Below are 20,742 nucleotides of genomic sequence, written 5' to 3' on the forward strand. Positions count from 1 at the left end.
ATATGGTGATACACGCTCTTGTACAGTAGGTGGCGGTATGCACCTTAAAGTTGTTTGCAATCCGCCAAAAACCGAGAAACGAAGAAGAAGATGAAAACCCCCGGAAGTGACGTCCCCCCCTTTACTCCTCGTAGTGAAGCCGATCAGCTGTCAGTCGCTAACTGGAGTTTACATTTCCTCGTAAAAAAACATCTTATTGTGATTCATCATGTCTTCCAACAACATGTCAGACCTGAGGAGACCAGCCAAGATTTTAAGGTGAGTTTTTACAACCGAAACAATCCGTTTTTTGATGGATTTGATGGCTTGTTCAACGGTAAGCTAACAGCTAACTAGCTTACCTTTAACACAGTCATGAGTTAAAAGGGATTAGCAATTAGCTGATATAGAGGTGGCATTTACACACTACCAACTACCCATACATTAAGCTACAACAATATGATAATGGCTTAATATCAAGACAGCTGTTAGTGATTTAATATATCACTTAATAGCTCATAATTTTGTATTTGGGTTGTTTAGAAATATATACTTAAGCTACTTTATTTGCAAGAAAAGCCAATTATGTTTGACTGATATATTGAAGGGATTCTTATTATCATTGAAATATGCATTTAAACATACTATTCTTGAAAGGATATGTGCCAAAAATAATATATATATACCTCTGCAGCTCCACAACACTTAGCTCATTATGGTTAGTTAGTAATTCACTCTTTTGGGCTTCTTTTTTTTGGTGCCAAATAGCATTTTAGTGGAAGGATAATACAACAAACCACTGTCTATTGACATATATACAGACAACAGTAGTTAACCTGCTGCTAAACATTCTCACAGTTTGGTTTATTAGTCTCTTAGTTTTCAGTGAATGGAGATCTTTATCAATAGTGTGCTTCCAGTGTTATGTCAACAGTTTGCTGAAGGCCTCTCGCTGTTTTAGGGCGATAGACAGATTCTCTACTGCATCTAATTTCATTAAGCGGAGATCTTTCTTTACAGAATGAACACTGATATTGAAGCATACGGGCATAGCATCTGTACGTAAATCTGTGCAATTGATGGTAGTACTACTGTTATCTACCACACTTCTTTCTACGTGTTACACTTGTTTTATTAGATAAACACTCCTGCTCCTTACTTTTGAATCTCAGCTAAAAACTCACCTCTTTGTACTGGCTTTTAATAATAGTTGAACATAACATTTTGACATTTTAATGTGTTTTTAGGTTTCTAGGTATTGTGCTTTTTTATCTTGTTTTTAATTATTGTTTTATTATTTTACTCCCATTGTGTTATTTTATATTGTAAAGCCACCAGAACAGGTACTTAAGAAGTACACACACACACACACACACACACACACACACACACACACACACACACACACACACACACACACACTCACGCACACTTCATTGTGATGCTGTGTGTGTCTGTTCATGTTCGACTAGTATCGAGTACAGTGCAGCACTGAGGTTGTTTTAGATGTGCTATATAAATAACTAAAGATTGAGATTACTTATCTACCCTGAATGTGACGACAAATAAATAAAGGGGGGAGGCTGTGGCTCAGTGGATAGTGTGCTGGACTTCGAATCAGGGGATAGCAAGTTCGAGCCACTGTCAGCATGTCGTTGTGTCCCTGAGACACTTCAGTTGCTCCTGTGGGGATTGTCCACAGTACTGAATGTATGTAAGTCGCTTTGGATAAAAGCGTCTAACATGTAATGTAATAAATTCTGATCCTAATATCTTATCCTAACTCTCTTTAAACTGAAGGACAGTACATGCTTGCAGCCAGGTTATAACATATGTGGTGGTCTTGCCAGAACAATGGATGATGTTGTAGCAGGATAGCAATGCCATTGATTTGGAAATGTATACATTGTTTGAGAAATAGGGCTTTAATTGACAGTTATCATCCGTCAAATCATTTCTAGATGTAATTGTTTAGTAAATGTCCATCCCTCAAAGTCGGAAATGTCTTTGAGTGTCTTGCTTTTCCAAATTATTCAGTTCAATATGAGGAAAAAAAGAATTCTGTTCATTTCTTTGACGATTAAAAATGTTTTGTTGGCGATTATTCTTCTGCTGATTGACTTATTGATACGTCGACTACTCGCTGCAGCTCTTAATTGTAAAAGTAACATATGATCCGTGTGGTAACAGTGCATGAATAATGAAATGCTTGTTAAATTCAGTTTTGAATGTCTATATATACGCAGGTACAAGGCTCCCAGCACAGAGTCCAATCCCACTCTGGAGGACCCCACTCCCGACTACATGAACCTGCTCGGCATGATCTTCAGCATGTGTGGACTGATGCTCAAGGTGACACACACACACACGCACACACACACACACGCACATGCACACGCACACGCACACGCACACGCACACACACACACACACACGCACATGCACACGCACATGCACACGCACACGCACACACACACACACACAGGGGATCAAATATCGCAGAGGTTTGATACAGGCTAACCTCATTTAAGGACAGAGACAGAAACAACCTCGCTGTTATACTGCAGGGACTCCCGGGGGTTCACACCACACACACACACACACACACACACACACACACACACACACACACACACACACACACACACACACACACACGCATCTGTCAAATGACTTTCCCTAATCCAACGTTGTTATGGCTTTTACTGTTCTTGTAATGGGATTGTCTCTTCACGGTTTGTATATCTCTTCGTTGTTGTTGTTTTTGCTTTTATTTGTAATTGACTCAATGTTTGTATCAATGAAGGTAGCCTCTCAATGATCTATGGATTATGAATAAAGGTTGAATTAATGAGTTCCTATTTAAAAAAAAGCACAATTAGAATCAGTTTAATGATCAGTACTGGGGTTGATGAGTTGGTTTCAATTTAACATAAAGAGCGTGTGTGTGTGTGTGTGTGTGTGTGTGTGTGTGTGTGTGTGTGTGTGTGTGTGTGTGTGTGTGTGTGTGTGTGTGTGTGTGTGTGTGTGTGTGTGTGTGTGTGTGTGTGTGTGTGTGTGTGTGTGTGTGTGTGTGTGTGTGTGTGTGTGTGTGTGTGTGTGTGTGTGTGTGTGTGTGTGTGTGTGTGTGTGTGTGTGTGTGTGTGTGTGTGTGTGTGTGTGTGTGTGTGTGTGTGTGTGTGTGTGTGTGTGTGTGTGTGTGTGTGTGTGTGTGTGTGTGTGTGTGTGTGTGTGTGAGAATCGCTCCATTTGGAAAATGAAAGGTAAACTCACCTTTCCAGATGAAGGGCGTCTTTTGACTTTCAGCCCTGAGGACACAATGAAGGAAACAAAGAGGAGACGGCCCCTGTGGCCTCCCACTCCAATAGGGGTCATTTGTTTAATTGATTGCCTGTCCAATAACCAAATAGCATAAATCCAGAGGTGGGAAATAACTAAGTACATTGACTCAAGTAATGAACTTTAGTAACATTATTGTAAGTGAAACCACTGGCTCAAAAATGGTTTGGACACTTTTGGGGTGGTTTTGGATGTTATTACAGATGTTAAATCCATATCTGACATTTGTAGGATAAAAAATGGCAGTTTTAAGTCCCCTAAAACTTTAAAATCGAACCAAAATCAACCAACGAGACTACAATTATGGCCGCTGTCTGGTTAAAACTGCCATTTTTTATCCTGAAAATGTCAGAAATGAGTTCGACATCCTCAATAACCTCCAAAACCAATCCAATATTGTCCAAATCGTCCAAGCAATTTCTTCACTATTTTCTGTATATGCTGCTTATGAATGCAACGTATGCTAGTTAGCATCCGGCAGTTTCTATGTGCTGGGGAGCCTACTATACATTGTTAAGATAAAACGTTGGGGTACTCAACCTTTCCTGGTTCACAATAGGACTCTATGAGCTGGTTAACAGACTATCAAGTTAAGCATCTGAATACTTCTTCCACCGCTGCATAAATCCTTAACCTCTGTAAATATCTGAGACGTTTTTTAGGTAAAGCTTGACAAAGAAACAGCTGTCTGTGGGGTTTTCCACAAAAAGTGGATGTTTTACTAGGCGTTGAATAAAAAGACCCCTAAATTAATCTCTATGGATATCAGACACTAAGAAAGGCTATCAGAGCAGCCCTTTGCATTTAACAACAGCTTTTGCTTGAGTGCTTTTAACCTTTTGGGGAATTGTGTATGGATGGCACACCACGTTATGCGCTTCCGTATACCGGCCAGGGTACATGCATGTTTTCAAATGACACCGCTTTGAATTGAAGGTCGTCTACTCATTAATTCAGTATGTCTTGGATCATCTTTACCAACTCCCTTTTACATGTATTCATCATTTGTTAATACAGTCTGTCTTTCTGTTCCTTTTCTTCTAACTAGCATCTGATGTCACGTTAAACAGATATACGGTTTATTTTTGAACTGACTAATCTTTTATTTTAGTAATACTCTTTTTATTGTCATTTTTGTAAACATTCAGACATAACATACATACACCATACACCCGCATATACGTACTCAAATGTGTGCAGAATAGTTACTGTGCATATAACATACATCTCTCCATGGGTGACAATAATCTCACCTTAATCATGTAGCAAGATATCTATGTATATCTCAACCTTTTAACGTGTGTGTGTGTGTGTGTGTGTGTGTGTGTGTGTGTGTGTGTGTGTGTGTGTGTGTGTGTGTGTGTGTGTGTGTGTGTGTGTGTGTGTGTGTGTGTGTGTGTGTGTGTGTGTGTGTGTGTGTGTGTGTGTGTGTGTGTGTGTGTGTGTGTGTGTGTGTGTGTGTGTGTGTGTGTGTGTGTGTGTGTGTGTGTGTGTGTGTGTGTGTGTGTGTGTGTGTGTGTGTGTGTGTGTGTGTGTGTGTGTGTGTGTGTGTGTGTGTGTGTTTCAGCTGAAGTGGTGTGCCTGGATCGCGGTGTACTGCTCGTTCATCAGCTTTGCAAACTCCAGAAGTTCAGAGGACACCAAACAGATGATGAGCAGCTTCATGTGAGTTTAAAGCTTGGTGTACGGGATGTTCTCTACGTGTGTCCTCCTTATGCCAAAATGCATTGATCTTGTAACACAGAGACACTGCAGAACGACTGTGTCCTTCGGAGGGCTTCAGCAAAGACACCAGAGGAAAATATAGGAAATTACGGAGTCTAGCTTTTCCTTTGATTACCAAAATACATTATTTTGACGTTAAGCCGGAAATAATGTAATATATTAAAGCTCACTGACTCTCAGTGGGCTCTGTCTTATAAAAAAGATCCTATCATGTTATTTTTTTACAGGGACAATGAGTTGTTGATCCGAAGGAAAATAATCACTAACAATTTTCATTAGAATTGAATTATTTCACTCAAATGTCAGAAAAAGCTTTTTTTTGCCTCTGAAATGTGTATTTTTTATGTTTTGCTCAGTTTTAATATCATATAATGTGGATATCTTAAAGGGGACCTATCATGCAAAATGCACTTTTTGATGTCTTTTCTACATAAACATGTGTCCCCGGTGTGTCGGGGAACTCACGCAGCGTCAGAAAATAAAACCCTCTCTCTTTTCCTCCGTACCCAAATCTCTAAAAACGGGGGAACAACGGAGCTGATCCAGATTTGCGTCCGATATGACGTAATATCTGAAATGTGGACCCACGGCCCTATCAGAAACGTTGCTATCAGAAACAATGCCCGACTGTTTTGGACGTAATATGGTCGGTGTTTACATTAGCATCGCTAACACTCAGAGCTAACCTGTACTGGAGAGCATGTGTGTGAAGAAGCAGGAAATAAAAAGGAACTCACCTTGTGGTATAACCGGCAAGAGAGAAAGCCTTTGAGCTCCATACTGTTTCAGAGAGAATCCTTGATAATCCATGATATGGCGTTTCATCACGGCAGTATTTAGTTTAGACAGTAGCTGCCGGGTCCCGCATGAGCTCAGACCCCTCCTTTTTAAAGCTTTATACCCCAAATCAGCACTTTTGAAACAGGAAGTGAAATAGAGGGATATGAGGCATGGCTAGAATGATCTGTTTGGTGTTTTGAGCAAAACACTTCATAGACATGTTTTTTATATATTTGTAAATATCTGAAACCTATGCTATTGCCTAAAGATAGCATGATAGGTGACCTTTAAGGTAAAATGTAGTAATTTAAAGTGTGTCATTTGTGAACACCTTTAAATAGAGAATAACAGTGGAACACATGGATGGATTGAATTGATTATTTGGCATGAATTTGTCTTATTGCTATACATTTTGCCACAAGAATAATATTCCTTTGGTATCCTGATATTAAATTAAACGTCTCCATCCAGTGCAAGGCTCCCCATGTATCTTTTAAAGTCTCTATAATTAGGACAACTAATAAAAGGTACTTTTTGTTTACGTTATACTCCTGAATTATTCATCTACGCTCCTGTCTGCCTCTGAGACTCGCGCTGAGCCAACTGTAACGTCCAAAAGCTTTTAACTGTGTGACCTCCACTTCCATCTGCTTATAAAACAGAACTACTACGTGTCCAGGCCCCGCACTCTGATTTACAATAAGTTAAAAAAAAAAAAGGAAAACTCCCGGTCAATCGTGGAGATGAGGTTGTGTTTAAGACGGTCTTGATGCACTCAGAGTTTAGTAAAGCGTAATGTTTGGCAGACAATGAACGTAATACATCGGAGCGTAAAAGCTGCTTCAAGGCCAGGACATCCGTCTGCAGCCAAGATCTGATGTCAGTGTGTTAAACAAAAGGGAGAGGGGGGGAATACAGGATGGAAGAGCTGTGGAGGGCAGGCATGACATTGGGATTATCAGGATAACCTGCCTCCATACATGTTTGATTCAATTATGTTGGGCTATAAAGGAACTACAGCACGGTCACATGACTTCACGACACCACCGCTAAGCTAAAGGCGGCTAATGTTGGGCTATAAAGGAACGACAGCACGGTCACATGACTTCACGTCACCACCGCTAAGCTAAAGGCGGCTAATGTTGGGCTATAAAGGAACTACAGCACGGTCACATGACTTCACGTCACCACCGCTAAGCTAAAGGTGGCTAATGTTGAGCTATAAAGGAACTACAGCACGGTCACATGACTTCACGTCACCACCGCTAAGCTAAAGGAGGCTAATGTTGGGCTATAAAGGAACGACAGCACGGTCACATGACTTCACGTCACCACCGCTAAGCTAAAGGAGGCTAATGTTGGGCTATAAAGGAACGACAGCACGGTCACATGACTTCACAACACCACCGCTAAGCTAAAGGTGGCTACATTTGGGCGTGATGACGTTTAGTCGTCTCATTTAGACACTTGTTAGCAACCCCCTTTTTTTAAGACTGTTAAAGCTTAAAAAAATACCACAGTCTTTATACTTTATACCTGTGCTCAGTGTTTCATTAAATGCCAAACTTGTCAGCAAAATACCTCGCTTGATAATTAAAAGACAACTGAAGTGTGTTTTTGCTTCAAAGGCAATATTAAAAAGTAATTTTCTTAAATGTCACACAAGCAAATGAGCCCATGAACCGCAACGAATGCAAATAAGAAAGAAAGAAAACTCCCAAGTTAGCAAAACCTCTTACACCTCGATAACGATGCTCAGGTGTCGGCGCCGTGTTTTTTTTATTTGAAGACTCGGGCTGCATGGGATTCGTCCTTGAGACATTCCTAATTCAAATTATCCTATGAATAAAGTGTTAATTGCAGTCAAGTGTGTGTCATGGTGTGCCATGTTGCAACCTTATATACAGTCTGTAATTGAAACACAGAAAAAAAAGGTAAAATGTTTAGGGTAGCGTCTCCTATTTGACAAAAATAAGGGGCAGTAATCTCTATGAACAAATATTGTATACATTTGAATGTGAATTACATGTAAATATTGACATGTAAAAAATTACTTTATAAAAGTATTGATAAAAAAATACACAATTACACACTTTCATGTATCACCCCAATAGAGTGGTGTAGGGACGACGTATTGTTAAGATGAGTTTTGGATTATTGCTGATTTTTTTTTTTTTATCGATATATCTGAACTACAGCACGGTCACATGACTTCACGTCACCACCGCTAAGCTAAAGGAGGCTAATGTTGGGCTATAAAGGAACTACAGCACAGTCACATGACTTCACGTCACCACCGCTAAGCTAAAGGCGGCTAATGTTGGGCTATAAAGGAACTACAGCACAGTCACATGACTTCACGTCACCATGCTAAGCTAAAGGTGGCTAACGTTGGTCGTGATTACGTTTAGTCGTCTCATTTAGACACTTGTTAGAAACCATCGTTTTTTGAGATTGGTAAAGCTTAAAAAATACCAAAAACAAACATGAATACTCTCTCTTTTTAGGCGTGTAACCAAAACCCATTTACATAGGCAGGAACCAGAAGTGCAAAACACGTAAACTCACTTCCAGTTTTTAGGAATCATTCCTGCAGCGCTCTATTCATAAAACACATTGAACTAAGGTAGTCATGTATTCAAGTTGTGCTGTCGAAGCACCTTTTAATACGACGCTTTCTCTCTCTCTTCTGCAGGCTTTCCATCTCAGCAGTCGTCATGTCTTACCTCCAGAACCCACAGCCAATGTCTCCTCCATGGTAACCGAGAGCCAATCACAGAAGAGCAGGAAGTGAACCCTGGATGCTGGAGTTGAATGAAACAGCTAATCGCCCCCTCTGGCCATCGTTGAGGAGAAACAGAGACAGAAAGGAAGTTAATATGAATTAGAAAGAGAGGAAACGGATGACTGGGGGGGGCAGTAAGGAGGACACTACGTCAGAGCGGAGAGATGAAATGCTCTTTGACTGCATACTCATGTTATTCTCTTTTTAACCTTTTCTAACTCTGTTTGTTGATGAAATCTTCAACATTTTACTGTCTGGCTGATCTGTCGCAGGATGTCCTGAATAAAGTTGTACAATTTTAAAAGAGACTGCTTCTCTTTGTCCTTGGAAGAACATGTGAATCATGCACACACTACGTATGAAGTAATGTGATTTACTTATCTGTAAAGTAATGTGATGTAGGCTACATATGGCGCGTTTCCACTACAGCGCGGAGCACGGTTTAAGAGGGCTGTGACGTCAGCGGCCCGTCTTTGGTTGCGTTTCCACTTGGCCTAGTACCGGCCGGCGGGTCCTAATTCACAGTTTTTCTGGCCTCATAAAATCGCGGGTCTAGGGCCAGAGACAACGAGGCTGAGTCGGGCTGAGTATGCTAAACTAGAGAGAGAATAGCTGGCAAGGGGGCTACAACTACAACAAGATGGACATATTTGACCGTGATTTAATTGTAATACACGTTTCAAAATGATGCCGAAGTAACAACATACTGATACCGGTTAGTAAAACCATGAATTAATGCTTTGACAAGTCTGCAGACAGACGGCAGGCGAAAAACCTTTTAAAGGGCCCATGTCATGGCCATTTCCACTGATCATAATTACATTGTTGAGGTATACTAAAATAGATTTATACTGTGCAATTTTCCAAACTCACATTGGTTTCGCATACAGCATCTCTGTCAAGCATGTGTATTCAGCAGTATTCACTTTCTCCACTAAACGACTCGTTGGAGCTCTTGCCCCCCCCTCCCTGTGAGCCTAGTGTGCTCCGATTGGTCAGCTCGGCCACTCGTTCTGATTAGTCAACCACCAGAGAGGCTGCGCCCATGTCAGTGCTTTTCCCGGCTGCTCTCAGCGTAACATCAGTCTTATCATGGCGTCGGTACAGCGGTATATTTTATATACATATATATTTTTAACTGTTATAGAAGAGTGTGACGGCCCCAGGGCCTTTGTCTTACGATGGGGTGGAGCTGAAGAAGCTAATCAGCACGATCACGGACACCTCCGGACACTACGGCCCCAGTCTCTCTCCAAAGCGGCTGCAGGAAGACTAACTCTGCGATCCTCTCAACCACCTATCTTTGCATTTACCACAATAAATGTGCCGTGGTTTTGTAAACTCGTGTATGTCTCCTTGTCTTTCCGTTGTGGCCTACGAGCCGCTCATAACAAAGAGTAAGTTATTTTTACCCGTTATAAACTACTACTGTTTGATGAGAAATCAAATCATGGTTTGCTATATATGAATTCAGGGAAGAAAGGATAGGCCTACTAAGTATTTCCATTAAACTTTATTTTTAGAAATGTACAAAATGAACATAAATATACATATATACACGGTATATCATCCATTCCTCCTCCTCTTGCCTGCGCACAGCCGGTGCGGTGCGGTGCCTTTTAGCACGACGCCTCAGTAGTAGTAGAATCCCTTCCCCGTCATGGATTGTCCGCCAGGATCTGGCTGGACGAAATCAAATGCAAATCACAAAATATTAGAGAAACTTAGTTGTTTTAGATTCGTTAGTAGTAGTTGTGTAATGAACAGCTTGCCTGCTAATATGCTAACCTAGCTTTGTTTACCTTGGTAGCTAACACGATATGAACGTTAGCTTGGAGGAAAGGCAACTATAATGCAGTGTAATAAAACTACTATGAACAAAAGCTAGTGGTTCATATTAGGCTAGCAATAACGTGTTTATAATTGCAATCGTATACGGGTATTCTGCTACCATACAATGTAACTTGCATGAATACATTGTTTTGCGCTAGCATACAGCTAGCCTCGTTAGCTACATGCAGTATATGTACGGTCACAATGTACGGTAAACCGGAGTATACTGTATGAGTATTCCGTGTGTGTGACTGCAGACATTCTCCTGCCATGACAAACATGTAAGGCCATCTGCTGACATTGTAGTTGATATATTTAAACGCTAGCAACGTAGCATCACAAAAAATGTTTTTCTGACCAAAACTAGCTCAAGCTCCGTGTGTTAGATCGCTACGCCAGCTATAATGTAATTACGTTTCGCGACTGACCGGCAAATCACCCGCAGTATACTGTCAATAGGTATTTTGTGTGTGAATGCAGACATTCTCCTGCTATGAGATACATGTATGCAAGGCCATCTGCTGATATTAGAGTTGATATATGGAAACTCTAGCAACTTAGTTAGCACAGTTAGCACTGTGTCAATGGCTTAGCAGTCCAACACAGTTTACACATTTAAACAGTCTTGTTTGATAAATACACAAATAACAATGCAAACTTACAGGTTGTATACCCAGATCTTCCCCTGCTCCAAACGGTCCAAACAAGCTGTGCATATCCGGCCTCAAACTGGGCAATGTTTTGGAAGCTTTCGTCTGTGAAATGCCGGTTCATCGAACCTCTGGAGGAGGAACACGCCGCTGCTGGTGTGGCCATAGCTCTTCGGGATTGGTCCATTTCGTTCCGGGTACCGCATGACATCAGGCGGTACCCGGAAGAATCAAATGGGCAGTGACGTATCTCCAACGAGGCGTTTTGGGGAGGTATTTTCTGTGTTAGAGTTTTACTCGCTACAGGGTGTACTTTGAGGGTTTTGACTCTGCACACCGTTTACATGCATAAAAACCTTCATAACACACAAGGGGACGGGTAATAACCGGAAAAGCATGACATGGGAGCTTTAAAATGCTTGTTTTCTAAATGGAGATTGGCTAAGCTAACGCAGTATATGCTCCGACCGTCCACACTCACAACAACGGCCTATACAGACATAAATAAAGCAGCGACTGTATTCACCATGACACAGGCAGTCTGTGGTTTGTACTTGTTTAACTTTTGTCTAGTTTCTGAACAGATATGAGGAGCTGTGAGCTCTGAGTGCTAACAGCTAACGGCTGTGTTGTTTTTCTGGGGTCCTCTGAAGATCACGTCACGGCTCCGCCTACACTGCGTTACTATAGATACTGCCCCAGTTCCTAAACTGTAATGGAAATGCGCCATAAAGTGAGCCAGTCCTAACGAGGCCTAGCCATACCGAGCGGGGCCGAGCGAGGCCGTGTAGTGGAAACGCGCCAATAATGTGTGTGGGATAAAGCTCAAATCTGACCTCTCCTTTTAAATACCAGGAAGATCCTTAAAAGCAAACATAGATTTAAGTCGCACAAATTTCAGTTAAATACAATTTATTAAACCATGATAAACTGCTCAGAGTGTGTCAGTGTTTCTTAACATACAGTATAATAACACATTTAGACGATTGAAACACATCTTTTAATTCAATATTTCAACAAATATTAAGACGATTGACTGTTCTTATTGTACATCAAAACTCTACTTGATGTAGATTTTAAACAGTAGATTATGCAGAGGTGGAAGAAGCTCTCAGATCTTGTACTTGAGTAAAAGTAGAAGTACTCAGATCTTGTAGTAAAAGTAGAAGTACTCAGATCTTGTACTTGAGTAAAAGTAGAAGTACTCAGATCTTGTACTTGAGTAAAAGTAGAAGTACTCAGATCTTGTAGTAAAAGTAGAAGTACTCAGATCTTGTACTTGAGTAAAAGTAGAAGTACTCAGATCTTGTAGTAAAAGTAGAAGTACTCAGATCTTGTACTTGAGTAGAAGTACTCAGATCTTGTTCTTGAGTAAAAGTAGAAGTACTCAGATATTTTACTTGAGTAAAAGTAGAAGTACTCAGATATTGTACTTGAGTAAAACTAGAAGTACTCAGATCTTGTACTTGAGTAAAAGTAGAAGTACTCAGATCTTGTACTTGAGTAAAAGTAGAAGTACTCAGGTCTTGTACTTGAGTAAAAGTAGAAGTACTCAGATCTTGTACTTGAGTAAAAGCAGAAGTACTCAGATCTTGTACTTGAGTAAAAGTAGAAGTACTCAGATCTTGTACTTGAGTAAAAGTAGAAGTACTCAGATCTTGTACTTCAGTAAAAGTAGAAGTACTCAGATCTTGTACTTGAGTAAAAGTAGAAGTACTCAGATCTTGTTCTTGAGTAAAAGTAGAAGTACTCAGATCTTTTACTTGAGTAAAAGTAGAAGTACTCGGATCTTGTACTTTAGTAAAAGTAGAAGTACTCAGATCTTGTACTTCAGTAAAAGTAGAAGTACTCAGATCTTGTTCTTGAGTAAAAGTAGAAGTACTCAGATCTTGTACTTCAGTAAAAGTAGAAGTACTCAGATCTTGTACTTGAGTAAAAGTAGAAGTACTCAGATATTGTACTTCAGTAAAAGTACTCAGATCTTGTACTTGAGTAAAAGCAGAAGTACTCAGATCTTTTACTTGAGTAAAAGTAGAAGTACTCGGATCTTGTACTTTAGTAAAAGTAGAAGTACTCAGATCTTGTTCTTGAGTAAAAGTAGAAGTACTCAGATCTTTTACTTGAGTAAAAGTAGAAGTACTCGGATCTTGTACTTTAGTAAAAGTAGAAGTACTCAGATCTTGTACTTCAGTAAAGTAGAAGTACTCAGATCTTGTACTTGAGTAAAAGTAGAAGTACTCAGATATTGTACTTCAGTAAAAGTAGAAGTACTCAGATCTTGTACTTGAGTAAAAGCAGAAGTACTCAGATCTTGTACTTTAGTAAAAGTAGAAGTACTCAGATCTTGTACTTCAGTAAAAGTAGAAGTACTCAGATCTTGTACTTGAGTAAAAGTAGAAGTACTCAGGTCTTGTACTTGAGTAAAAGTAGAAGTACTCAGATCTTGTACTTGAGTAAAAGCAGAAGTACTCAGATCTTGTACTTGAGTAAAAGTAGAAGTACTCAGATCTTGTACTTGAGTAAAAGTAGAAGTACTCAGATCTTGTACTTGAGTAAAAGTAGAATTATTCAGATCTTGTACTTGAGTAAAAGTAGAAGTACTCAGATCTTGTACTTGAGTAAAAGTAGAAGTACTCAGATCTTGTACTTGAGTAAAAGTAGAAGTACTCAGATCTTGTACTTGAGTAAAAGTAGAAGTACTCAGATATTTTACTTGAGTAAAAGTAGAAGTAATCAGATCTTGTACTTAGTAAAAGTAGAAGTACTCAGATCTTGTAGTAAAAATAGAAGTACTCAGATCTTGTTCTTGAGTAAAGGTAGAAGTACTCGGATCTTGTACTTTAGTAAAAGTAGAAGTACTCAGATATTGTACTTGAGTAAAAGTAGAATTACTCAGATATTGTACTTGAGTAAAAGTAGAATTACTCAGATATTGTACTTGAGTAAAAGTAGAATTACTCAGATCTTGTACTTGAGTAAAAGTAGAAGTACTCAGATCTTGTACATCAGTAAAAGTAGAAGTACTCAGATCTTGTTCTTGAGTAAAAGTAGAAGTACCAGAGTGTAGGAATACTCTGTTAAAGTAAAAGTACTGCATTCAAAATGTTCCTCAAGTGAAAGTAGAAAAGTATTCTCATTAAAATATAGTGAAAGTAGCGACAGTAAAAGTAGTCATTATGCAGATTGGTCCATTTCAGAATAATATATATGATATGTTTTATAATGATTGATCATGAAAGTGTTCTCAAAGCTGGTAAAGGTGCAGCTAGTTTGAATGACTTTGTATACTGCAGGGTAGCTTGTGGATTTACTCCAGGTGGAACTAAAGTCTGATTTAACACTTGATTATATTTCACATCATTCATCCACATCTGTGAAGTAACTAAAGGTATTAATACATGTAGTGGAGTAAAAGTACACCATGTACCTCTGAGCTGTGGAGTAGAAGCACAAATTAGAAAAATGTAATGGAACAATTGAAATAGAAATACTCAAGTAAAGAACAAGCTCTTTTAACTGTTCATAAGTACTTGAGTACATTTACTTAGTTACTTTACACCTCTGCATTAATATCATAATTGATGCATGACGCTCAATTCAACCACAATAAATCATGAGATTATACAGAAGTAGTTCACAGGTTTGAATATCCCATATGAAGTTGGTCACACAGTAACCTGAACAAATATATAATAATGTACAGCACCTGTAATTTAAGATTTGGAGTGTGTTAAGAACCTTTAGCAATACACACATGGGTACAATGCATGCCGTTTGAAGTGGTGGCAGACAAGTCTAAAGGGAGGAGAGTCCGAGTTGATTTTGTTGGATATAAGAATGATTTCTATTGAAGCATCATCTGTTAGGAATAGATTTGAGGATTCCCCTCATCTACTCTGTTATATCCTTTAATCAAACAAACAAACACACACACACACACACACACACACACACACATACACACACACTTAGCAAGGTCTACCCCCTCTCATCTATAGTAAGCTATAGCACTGCTGTTTCTCCTCTGCAGACACACACAGCTTTAACTGATTGTGTTTGTGCTGGTGTGTGTGTGTGTGTGTGTGTGTGTGTGTGTGTGTGTGTGTGTGTGTGTGTGTGTGTGTGTGTGTGTGTGTGTGTGTGTGTGTGTGTGTGTGTGTGTGTGTGTGTGTGTGTGTGCTGATGAAGCAGGGCAGTCAGCTGCATGTGAGACTGATTTATTATCCCTCACAGTAACTCATGTCCCCCCGGCTGCAGCCTCCCCTCCGCAGAGTCCAGTAGATTTTCCTCCTGCTGTGTCCAGACTCATTCTGCTAACTCATTCCTCTCTGGGAAGACCCTCCCCTTCATCCTATTGTTGTGCTTTCTTTCAATCCTGTGTGCCTCAGTCATAATGCTGCATTTGTTGCTATCAGAAGAGAGGATATTGAATCAGCAGTTATCGCGTGCCTTGATCGCCGGGCTGCGTAATTTTGATATTAAAAACTGTCACAGTTTGCTGAAATAAGTTCAGCAGGTGACGGGCTGCCGGCGGTTTTAATTAAATCTAATCTCCATATTGTGCTGTGTTAAAGTGTAGAGACGGCTGTGGAACAGGCCTCTTTCTCGCTGAGTAACACTAGAGGGCACAGCGGCTTCACATATGAGTGAGTCTCTAATGAGTCGTGAGGAAATAACACAAGTCCAGTCTCTCTGGCCTGCATTCATTAGTAAGGCTATTAATGAAAGGCCTTACAACTCTATTAGAGGGATTCCCCACCCTTCAAATGTACGCTTGTCAGTCTGGAAGGCATCAGGGATAGCATTTTTTATGTTATTAACTACATTTCTAGTTAAAACGTGCACACAAGTCACATACCGTGACTTGTGGCCGACAGTTTTCATTGTTCCCAAAGGCATGAAAATGAAGAAACATCTTAACCAACTTGACAACACCAGGTTCAGGTTTTTGATTTGCACCCGTAGGTAGATTTTGTTTGCAGAGAAAAAGACAAGGGATCCATCCTGACACATCTCTAATAAAAGGACTAGTAAAAAGTACAAGTACACCCTGCTCCGTCAAATCTCAAAGTATTTCAAAAACATTTAAGAAGAAAAACACTAGTACAAACATGGACATTCAAAATTCATAATTAAATAAATAAATAGGCATCTGTGTGACGCTCCTATGATGTGTTAATTTGTAAAATAGCTGCTGGGATAAAACTGTTTTTATACCGCTTCGTTCTGCTCTTTGGGACGACTAACCTCCGGCCCGAAGGAAGAAGCTTCTGAGTGCAGAGGGTGGGAGTCATCGTCTAACATGGAGCTGGATAACCGCTGTAACTGCCTGAGGTACAGGGTCTCCAGGTTTAGCTGTAACTGCCTGAGGTACAGGGTCTCCGGGTTTAGCTGTAACTGCCTGAGGTACAGGGTCTCCAGGTTTATCTGTCACTCCCTGAGGTACAGGGTCTCCAGGTTTAGCTGTCACTCCCTGAGGTACAGGGTCTCCAGGTTTATCTGTCACAGCCTGAGGTACAGGGTCTCCAGGTTTATCTGTCACTCCCTGAGGTACAGGGTCTCCAGGTTTAGCTGTCACTCCCTGAGGTACAGGGTCTCCAGGTTTATCTGTCACAGCCTGAGGTACAGGGTCTCCGGGTTTAGCTGTAACTGCCTGAGGTACAGGGTCTCCAGGTTTAGCTGTAACTGCCTGAGGTACAGGGTCTCCGGGTTTAGCTGTAACTGCCTGAGGTACAGGGTCTCCGGGTTTAGCTGTAACTGCCTGAAGTACAGGGTCTCCGGGTTTAGCTGTAACTGCCTGAGGTACAGGGTCTCCAGGTTTAGCTGTCACTCCCTGAGGTACAGGGTCTCCAGGTTTATCTGTCACAGCCTGAGGTACAGGGTCTCCGGGTTTAGCTGTAACTGCCTGAGGTACAGGGTCTCCAGGTTTAGCTGTAACTGCCTGAGGTACAGGGTCTCCGGGTTTAGCTGTAACTGCCTGAGGTACAGGGTCTCCAGGTTTAGCTGTAACTGCCTGAAGTACAGGGTCTCCGGGTTTAGCTGTAACTGCCTGAGGTACAGGGTCTCCAGGTTTAGCTGTAACTGCCTGAGGTACAGGGTCTCCGGGTTTAGCTGTAACTGCCTGAGGTACAGGGTCTCCAGGTTTAGCTGTAACTGCCTGAGGTACAGGGTCTCCAGGTTTAGCTGTAACTGCCTGAGGTACAGGGTCTCCGGGTTTAGCTGTAACTGCCTGAGGTACAGGGTCTCCGGGTTTAGCTGTAACTGCCTGAGGTACAGGGTCTCCGGGTTTAGCTGTAACTGCCTGAGGTACAGGGTCTCCGGGTTTAGCTGTAACTGCCTGAGGTACAGGGTCTCCGGGTTTAGCTGTGGCTCACCAATCAGTCTGCTGGACCACTTTACGATCTGACTCAGAGAGTTTCTGCTCTAGCCAAGCCAATAAAACGTACATCTTGGGTACGTTTCCAACAACAGAGACAGTGTGCCAGCTTTATTATCCCTGTGAGTCACTTTTTAATTTCCCCTGGTTTCCGTTCTAGCAATATTTAGTTTTTTGCAGCTTTTAGTAAATACTGCTCATGTCTCCTCAAGTTGGTGAAGTTGTGTCTTCGTCTGCATGTGTTTTGGCACATTTGTGTTTTTATATTTTGTTTGAAAGTGCAGTGCGTTTCCCCTAATGGAAAGGTTTTTAGGCCGTTTGTGCACCTTTAGGCCACCGTACGTATTGAATAATTTAACTTTTGGTTTCCTTTTTTTTTTTACACCTTTTTATTGAAAGATACTCACCGGATTTCTGCTTTGTTGAGTTTCTTCACGGTAGAAAGCACTTATTGTGAGTCTCTTTGGGTAAAAGCTTCAGCTAAATGCAGCGCAGGGTAATTTAACATAATACATCCCCCACTTCCTACCCAGATCCATTAACTGACATTTGGTAAACATTATAAATATACGAACTAGATCCAAGCCAGACACAAAGAACAAAAATGGATATAGGTCAATGGAATACTTGTATTATTAATTTCTTTAATATTTAATTTCTCGGCTGTGTATAATTGATGGCAGGTGTTCTGAAGTCTTTGGTGCAACCTCTCATCAAATGTATAAATGATTACAGATAGTTGGAGGCACCAGTTGGGTTTTGTCCTCTCAGAAGAAGCCATTTTTTCCCTTTGTCATATCTTTCTTTATCAGTGAGAGTTTTATTCAGTCTTTGTAAAAATGTGTTCCTTTTGTCTTGTTTACGTCTTTGTGCCTTGCTTCAGTAATAGGTGAGTGAGTGCTTTTATGTTTTATTCTGCTTATTTACGCAGTCTTTGTGCGTCCCCTGGCTCCTGCAGGAAGATACGAGTGTCTCCTCGGGAGATAATCTCTCCTGTCACCTATTAAACATAATTGTCACGTCGGTGTGATCTGAGTCACGGTGTGTTTGTCAGTCAGAAAGCGGGTCATTTCAGTGTAACACTTTATAACCAAAATCAAAATGGCTCACAGCTCGAGAACATTCTATATTTGACATAAACTGAGCTGAATATAGATTGTAACTCAAAATAGTTTCCTATTAAATTGATATTTAGTTTTTGGACCTGGCGTAAAATACATTACTTTGCAGGTTTACAGTAAGTGCCTCGCTGAAGGGAAACTTGTGATGGGCTTTAAAAATCTATCTAACTCTGAAAGTCATTAGCGTTAAATATAAATGTCCTGCAGATAATATTAGGTGTGCCAGTGCTTCTGATGATGATATGATATATTTGATGCGACAACTTGCATTTAAGATAAATCATGCCTATATAGACAAAAAAAATGCATTTTAATAGAATAGTGTTAGACATTAAAGCTCAAAGCAACCTTAACTCAAGTCAAGTCAAGCTGAGCGTCACAATCTATTTCTGTGAATTTCTGTGAAGCCAATGCTTAAAGGGGACCTATCATGCAAAATGCACTTTTGTACGTCTTTTATACATGAATATGTGTCCCCGGTGTTCCAGGGAACTCACCAAGTGTCAGAAAACACAACCCTCTCTATTTTCCTCCATACCCAAATCTCTAAAAAAGGGGCTGCAACGGATCTGATAAAAACTGATCCAGATTTGAACACTGTCCTGACGTCAGGACGGTGGCGCTACGGCTATTGGGCCAACTCCACCAATCAGGAGGAGACAGCCACGGCCATTGCCGTTCGAAAGCGCTGGAGATGCTGTAGTACATATGCCAGGCCTGTAGGTGGTGCTGTTCTCACTGAATCTGCCCTTGCAGAGCAGAGCTAAAAAGAGTGCAAATTGAGCGAAATGAGGCATGGCTAAAATGCATGATCTGTTTGGTATTTTGAAAAGAAAAAAGTATAAATATGCCTTATATAGGTATGGTCCTACACTATATTATTCAAATATAGCATGATAGGTCCACTTTAAAGTAGGTAAGAATGGAGAAACCAGCTCGAGTGCGCAAGAATTTGAAAGTATGCAGCCGAAAAAAATCTGCCCCTTCCTTCAGACTTCCTTACAGAGCCCCTCCTCCAACACACATGAACGCGCACATGACCAATGAGGGCACGAGATAAGTTTGTGCACGAGATGGAAGGCTGACAGGCAGGTAGGCCATCCAGTTATTTTAGCCGGGCCGGCTCAGATGATTGGTCGTGCTTTTTACAGTACTACGGCTTCCACAGATGATATTTTTTTATGTATTTATTGTCAAAGCATTTAATATATTCATTGCTATCGGGATGTTAAGAGCATTCCATGGAATATAACAAAAGGTGTTTCTGAAGTGAATTACCTACCCCACCTTTAAGTGCCTCGAACATGCATTCTCTCTAATGGCCAGCAGGGGGCTAGTTGCAGAAAAAAGTCCGATTTTATAGAAGTCTACGAACAAATGTACCTACTTCTCACTTGATTTGTTCAAGCAAATCAGTAAACATTTCCCTAATGAGTTCATGGTCTCGGTTGTTCGTTGAAATCTTCTAAAAGACAGCATGGTGTAAACATGTTTTAATGATGGTCCCATTAAGTGTAAAATATGAAGAAACTTTAAAGAAATATGTGCTTTGGGTTTGGGCTACCTTGTGATTGACAGGTCCATTTAAGGGCATTGTCCAATTTGGGTGCTCTCCATGTTGTCGTCTGCAAAGAAAAACAAAACAAGAAGGTCACGGCTCAAAAAACGGAGACTTCAAAACCGTAATCAACAAACCAATGGGAGGTGTCAAGGTGAGGATGTCTTATGTACCATCCCAAGTCAAACAATGTCATTGACCTTTCTGACTCAATAGGGGTCACAGGACACAATCCAATCCAGAAGACAGAAAGGAAACCATTAAACCAAATAAATAACACTATCTATTTTCCCCCATTTACTTTTATTTGAGGGAAGTTGTATCCTGTACTCCGCAAGGGTTGAAGGACAGAAGGTGTTGGTATGGCTGTAAAGATTAAAAAGACCCCAGAGGCAAATCTGTGATGTTGGGCTATCAATAAATTGTTATGATATTGATTGATTGAATTCTTTACAGCCTCATTAACGTGAAAAGGAACACAACCAGATGTTGATAAGGTTTGTTTAACCTTCAGGCGGGGTCCTGCTGCCTACTGAACACCATTTGAGAAGTTTCTTCAAAAAGGTCTAACTGTGCTTTTTTTTCGTCCTTCAGGC

The 20,742-nt window shown here is 40.6% G+C and overlaps 2 protein-coding genes across 2 annotated transcripts in view; both read left to right on the forward strand.

Moving 5' to 3' along the window:
• The window catches only part of LOC117482071 (B-cell receptor CD22-like), a 1,109,798-nt gene that overhangs the window by 42,347 nt on the left and 1,046,709 nt on the right, over window positions 1-20,742 (forward strand). The window lies entirely within an intron of this gene.
• Window positions 100-8,916, forward strand: wdr83os (WD repeat domain 83 opposite strand). Its single transcript, XM_034130112.1, has 4 exons — window positions 100-258; window positions 2,226-2,331; window positions 4,886-4,983; window positions 8,519-8,916. The coding sequence occupies exons 1-4, from the start codon at window positions 209-211 to the stop codon at window positions 8,583-8,585; spliced, it is 321 nt and encodes a 106-aa protein (XP_033986003.1). The 5' UTR covers window positions 100-208; the 3' UTR covers window positions 8,586-8,916.

This window comes from Trematomus bernacchii, unplaced genomic scaffold (assembly GCF_902827165.1).
Source record: "Trematomus bernacchii unplaced genomic scaffold, fTreBer1.1, whole genome shotgun sequence".
Lineage (NCBI taxonomy): Eukaryota > Metazoa > Chordata > Actinopteri > Perciformes > Nototheniidae > Trematomus > Trematomus bernacchii.

Coding starts and splice junctions, on each gene's coding strand:
- wdr83os (XM_034130112.1), top strand. CDS start 209: ATGTCTTCCAACAACATGTCAGACCTGAGGAGACCAGCCAAGATTTTA. Junction 259..2,225: donor AGACCAGCCAAGATTTTAAG/GTGAGTTTTTAC, acceptor ATATATACGCAG/GTACAAGGCTCCCAGCACAG. Junction 2,332..4,885: donor TGTGTGGACTGATGCTCAAG/GTGACACACACA, acceptor TGTGTGTTTCAG/CTGAAGTGGTGTGCCTGGAT.